Source organism: Lygodium microphyllum, chromosome 7, assembly GCF_053477565.2.
Source record: "Lygodium microphyllum isolate KBCC chromosome 7, Lygodium_microphyllum_v1.1.10, whole genome shotgun sequence".
In the NCBI taxonomy this organism is placed as follows: domain Eukaryota; kingdom Viridiplantae; phylum Streptophyta; class Polypodiopsida; order Schizaeales; family Lygodiaceae; genus Lygodium; species Lygodium microphyllum.
In genome coordinates, this window is record NC_141141.1 from 152,838,388 (window position 1) to 152,844,197 (window position 5,810).

A 5,810-nucleotide genomic window follows, 5' to 3' on the forward strand; every position below is an offset into this window, starting at 1 on the left:
CATCTTTTGGAAATAAAGCATGCTATATTTTACTCAATATGTAGCCTTCACAAATGTATTTTCAAGGTGCCTCAAGAGTAGATAATGAAGATACCATACTAGATTTCGACAAGAATTATAAACTAGCAAAACTCAAATAAGCAAAACATGCATGCCAAAGTTTTGTATATGAAATTACATATGAATTTGCAATTACACATGCTATGTCTTCCACACGTTTACCACACTTAGAGTGGTACAACCCATAACATAGTAAACCACATATAATAATTTTATCACCCTACAAACACTATAAACTAGCAAAACTCAAATGAGCAAAACATGCATGCCAAAGTTTTGTATAAGAAATTATATATAAATTTGCAATCACACGTGCTATGTCTTCAATACGTTTACCACATTGAGAGTGGTACAGCCCATAACATAGTAGACCACATACAAGAATTTTATCACCACAAGAGAGATCATGAACTATATATATGTCATCCACAAGCTTAATAATCAACCAATCTAGGTTATGTGCAGATGTAGCTAGGACTATCTCCCTCCTTCGCTTAGCATGCCCTTTGCCAAGAGACTTACAACATGAAATCCTAGAATCCCAAACCACTCTTAGATCACCAATAGCATCTAACTTTTTTCATATCTCCACCAATTTAGAATAGTATCCTAAAGAAAACAAACATTTAATTTTAAGGGAGGTGGTCCCTTCACTACACTTGCTCAAACAAGCATGCAAAGTGAAGAAAAATAGAAAAATGATCTAAAGTAGATACTATAAGATCTTTGCAAATACCACATGATCAATCAACTACCCCCTAACAAGCATTTACATTCACGCCAATCAAACTCCATGAACAATCCATATGTTTGTTATGCCAATTGAGTTGCTTAGTACATACCTCTTTCTAACATTGCCAAGCCCCATAATAGACCATGAGAACAAAAGGAATCCAATGCATGTCTCTTACATGCAAGGATGGAATCATCCTCGTGTGACATGTCATTGTCATCTAGCATTGTGTTTTAGTCATTAACAAGATAACATTCTCTTCCTCTAATTTTATTTGTGTAAAATGACTTCATACTATGAAATGATAGGTTGGTGCCACATCCAAAAGTTATGCTAAATATTTTTCCTTCTAGAATGAGGGAGACACCGATCGTTTTCCTAATTGTATTGATCATTACAAGCTTGAAATAGACCACCATAATCTAGCATCGTGTTTTAATCATTGACAAGATAACATCCTCTTCTTCTAACTTTATTTGTGTAAAATGACTCCATACTTTGAAATGATAAGTCAGTTCCATATGCAAAATTTATGCTAAATATTTGCCCTTCTAAAATGAGGGAGTCATTGGTCGTTCCCCACTTCTATTGTTCATTACAAGCTTGCAACAGAGCGATGACTTACATAAAATCAAAGTACTCCTACTCCCCTCGTTAAGGCATCAACTCAAGAAAGTTACTTTATGTATATCATCTACATCATGTGTGTTTAAGGCCTATTTATAAATATCCTCATCTATGAATTTTTCTTGAATAAAACATAATCCTTTTCTATTCAATCTATGTATAGCCCTTTTGTATGTAAAGTATATATATAAAAATCATATTCTAAAAACACTTTATTTTAAACCCATGTGATACAGATATATATTCATGAGTAACTTACTCAAGGACATCAATAAATAGGTTGTAATCAAAGAGCGTCTCAAAACTCTAAGCCACGTTTGATTTGGTACAAAAGCACACCACATGAGCCTTGTGCATTCTAAGGAACAAATAGCTTTGACATTCCATGGCATGGGGTTGACCTTTCTACTCATCATTTGTGTCAAATGAAACATCTTAATACAAACCCTCGGGAGCAACGTACAAGTTGGTATTGGTAGAGTTGTGACCCTTTCTTGCCAATTCTCAAGGGATCGCTTTCCCAAGGTGGTTGTTTCTTTTCCTTTTCCATCTCCACCCATTTGGATTGTCAATGACGCATTTTTAATCGTCCTTTTCCATCAAAGAGGGGCTTGTTGTTGGGCTATTGAGGAGGTCGTGCTGGTTTGTTGGACTTGGGATGCTTTTCTCCGAGAGGCTCCCCATTCGCCTTATTTCCTTTTGTAGCAACCAAATGTGAGTGTCCACCTAGGTTGAGGGAGGGAGGGAGGGGGAGACTTCGTTTGCCATTGCTATGCACATGCCCAAACTAACAATGTCAATATTAAAGAGCACGCTAAAAATACCATACAAGTAACACCAGCATTTGTACGCCCAGTTTGTACAAGTAACATTCTCATCATCATGTGCTTTTGGTTGGGCACCCCAAACCCATGACATTTTGGAACGTTCCGACAACAAAGAAGCACGATGCTGATAATATGCACAGTTTGGTGTGGTGATGGTTTGCACAGTTGCTGACAACCAAACGGGCACGCGCAACAGATTATTTGCAGGATTCACAGGCATTTTGGATTAAAAAACCGGAGTCATCGGAGAGGTGAATCCAGACAGCTATCCGGACCCGCCGAACAAAATTTGTTTACGAGCCATAATCCAAATGGATTTGTCTGATCGATGGATCAGGCGTAGCGTTGAAGAATGCCGAGCAGGGCGGCGGCCTTTCGTTGGGCACGGGGGCTGCCACTCGTCACGATGCGCTGAAGGGAGGTGAACAGGGCCGGGAAGAGGCGGAGCTGGTGGCGGAGCTCGGCGGCGGAGCCCTCCGGGTCGCTTCGGCTGCATGCCGACAAGAGCAGCGATACCAGCTGCTCCTTGGCCTTGTCGCTGCCGGTGGACGCTACCCTCAGCAGCGCAGGCAGCACGTCCGGCAGCTCGGCGCTGACGGCGGCGAGGCCGTCCCCCTTCCGAGAGAACAGCCCCAGCACGGCCACCACCTCGCCCGCCAGGTCGTCGGCGTGCTCCCCTTTGAGGGCGCGGGCGACGCAGGCGGCGGCAGCGTGCCGCGTCAGCATGGCAGCGGCATGGTCCCCGTGGAGCGCCAGGTTGAACAGCGAGGCGGCGGCATCGCGCTTGCCGCGCAGAGTGCCGACGTGGAGGAGTTCCAGGAGGCCGTCGAAGACCCCCGGCGCGCCGCCGACGGCCACGCGGTGCTCCTTCGCGGCGGTGAGGCTGAAGAGTGCGGCGGCGGCGTTCTCGCGGGCCTCCAGCGTCAGCCCGGCCGCCAGCACGGCCACGATGGCCGGCAGGGCTCCGGCGTCGACGTGCATGATGAGGGCCTTGTTGGGCTCGTAGATCGACAGGTTGAGCAGCGCCGTGACGGCGTTCTCCTGCGTCTGGCCGTCCGACGTGGCGGCCAGCACGGCCGCCAAGCTGGGGACCGCCCCCGCCGCCGCGATGCAGGCCCGGTTGTCGGCTCCTTCCTTGGCCAGCAGCCGCAGCTCGTGCGCCGCCTGCCGCTGCACCTCCGTCGACGCGCCCCGCGCCCCCAGCTTCCCCACCAGAAACTCTGCCGTCAGCTTCGTCGCCTCCAAGGCAGCCTTGCTGTTCGGCGGCATCTCTTCTGTCCGGCTGAGCTTGGCGGCGGCGGCCTTGTCCGCCGGCTCCAGCACGAAGTCGTTCTCGGCGCCCCACTTCGAGATGAGGCGGCGCAGGTTGCTGTTGGGAATGAGGTTATTGTGCAGGAGCTTCATGCCGCTCTTCGGGCACGTCGTGTGGCCCTCGTCCAGCCATCGGGCGATCGACGCCCTCTCGTACGTCTGCCCGGACGCCACTATCACCGGATCCACCATCAGATCCAGAGAGATGGGGCACCGGAAGTCGTCCGGTATCGTTGCGCCGCCGCCGGAAGGTCCGGCTTCCTCGTCCGGCTTCGCCAGTAGCACGACCCTCCTCATGCTCGCGGACGGCGAGAGCACGTACTTCCGGCACGAAGTGGCCACCAGCTGCTGCGGCGCGAGGCCGAACAGAATGCACCTGGCATACCGGACGAAGCTGATGAGATTATTAATGTTCGGAATTTCGGGGAACAGCTGCTCGTCGCGCAGCCTCTCTTTCTCCTTCTCGAGGAGGGCGAGCTCCCGCTCGCAGGCGATGGCGTCGTTGAAACTGAGGCTCTCGAAGATGTGCTTGAGCGTGGCCGGGTCGGGGGAGGTCTGCGTCTCGAACTCGGCCATGACGGACAGCACCTCCTGTCGGAGCTGCTCCTCGTCGGGGTGGTTACGGGGCTCGGCGGCGCGAGCGAGGCGCTCCACGAGCGCCACCTGCTCGCGGACCTCCTCGGAGACGTCCAGGAGCTCGCAGGGGAGGGAGACGAGGGCGGCGGCGATGGCGTGCGAGAGGTCGCAGAAATGGGAGGCGAGGAGGTCCTGGTCCATGAGCAGGAGGAGGGTGCTGCTGTGGCGGCAGTCGGAGATGAGGGCCTTGACGTTGCGGAAGAGGGAGCGCAGCTGCCGGAAGGCCAGCAGTGCGGAGGGCGGGATCCAGACGCCCGAGTCGCGGACCTCCTCGAACAGCGGGCTGAGCAGGCCCACGCGCCAGGCGATGGCCTTGGAGTTGGCGCGCTGGCTCATGGCCGACTGCTTCAGGTGGCTGATGTCCTTGCTCGCCGACACCAGCGACTGCACCAGCGACTGCACCGCCGGATCAGCCGGGTGCAGCAGCGACTCCGGCGCCAAGTGCCGCCTCCGCCACGACAGCCGCGACGACACGCTCATCCGTGCCATACAGCAGGATCACCGAACGCCACCTGCCCTGCCGATATTGGTCCCCTGGATCTGTGGATTGTGGCTGCAGGACATGCGAAATTCCCCTGAGAGAACAGCGAGACTGCCAATAGAAGGGTGATTGATGAGGGAGGTAGGTAGTCGGACGAGACGAATGGGCTGGAGAACAAGAGAGGAGGCAGGAGCGAGCGTTTATGCAGCCCGCGAAGGAAGTAGTCTACCTATCATACCCGTTTTGCTGGGTCCGCCGGGGCCCATCTAAAGAAACGCGACATTACAAGGTTTGACTTGGCCAACTTCAAATTGCTGGGCTGGCTTGGCTGGGTACGCGCCAGCGCCATTGAAAGTATCTGGAATGCCTGCCATACGATTCGTGGGGTGGGGTGGGTAAACGGCTTTCAGCCTTGGCCCGCCCCCAAGTCACTGCCGCTGTGTCGTGTGGTGTGGACCCTCTTCACGCGACGTCATCGCTCCCGCGATAGCGAAAAAAAAACACCTTTACACCGTCAACTTTTGGTTAACTTTGCGCTACTGCGGTATCTGTGAATACCGAAAACGATGCTTCCATGATCCGTCACCGTCACCGTCACGCGTTCCTTTTTTTTTACATCAACGCCATGCCGCCGGCCGGTTCCCATCAGAGGCGGAGGCGGGTGGCACGCAGACGCAGTGCCTGTTTGGGCGACGCGGCCCTCACATGAACGTGCGACCGCTTCCAAGTTCCACACATTTCGCATTTGGGGAAAACTACAGGAGCCTCTGCATTTTCTCAAGGCGAGGTTTGCCTCACACACTTTTGCAAAGCGCAAATACCTTTTCTAAAATGTACGTACTTGTCAGAAAAAATGGTTGAGCCAAAATCTATGGACTTATTGTAATCAAGTGCACATCGCTTTAAAAAAGTTGCATACTTTTAAACATTAATGCTATTTACATCATACGCATTGCATTGGCTCGGAGTTCGTCAACTTTACTTCAATGGCAAAGAAAGAATTGTCCTTTACAAGCAATAAAATATTGCTCATGAATTGGATTCTTGGCTACGAGAGCAGAGGTGACCGTATTTATTATAATATAGAGCTTCATTTCTCAAAGACAAACACTCATGAAGGCATTGGCTTCTTGGA

The 5,810-nt window shown here is 51.1% G+C and overlaps 1 protein-coding gene across 1 annotated transcript; it reads right to left on the reverse strand.

Annotated features, from left to right (window-relative positions):
• Window positions 1–1,648: 1,648 nt before the first annotated feature.
• On the reverse strand, window positions 1,649–5,057 carry LOC148034094 (U-box domain-containing protein 17-like). The gene has a single exon (XM_087682086.1). The coding sequence runs from the start codon at window positions 4,681–4,683 to the stop codon at window positions 2,581–2,583; it is 2,103 nt and encodes a 700-aa protein (XP_087538212.1). The 5' UTR covers window positions 4,684–5,057; the 3' UTR covers window positions 1,649–2,580.
• Window positions 5,058–5,810: the final 753 nt, after the last annotated feature.

Excerpts from the sequence above, each read along its gene's own strand:
- LOC148034094 (XM_087682086.1), bottom strand. The coding sequence starts at position 4,683 with ATGGCACGGATGAGCGTGTCGTCGCGGCTGTCGTGGCGGAGGCGGCAC.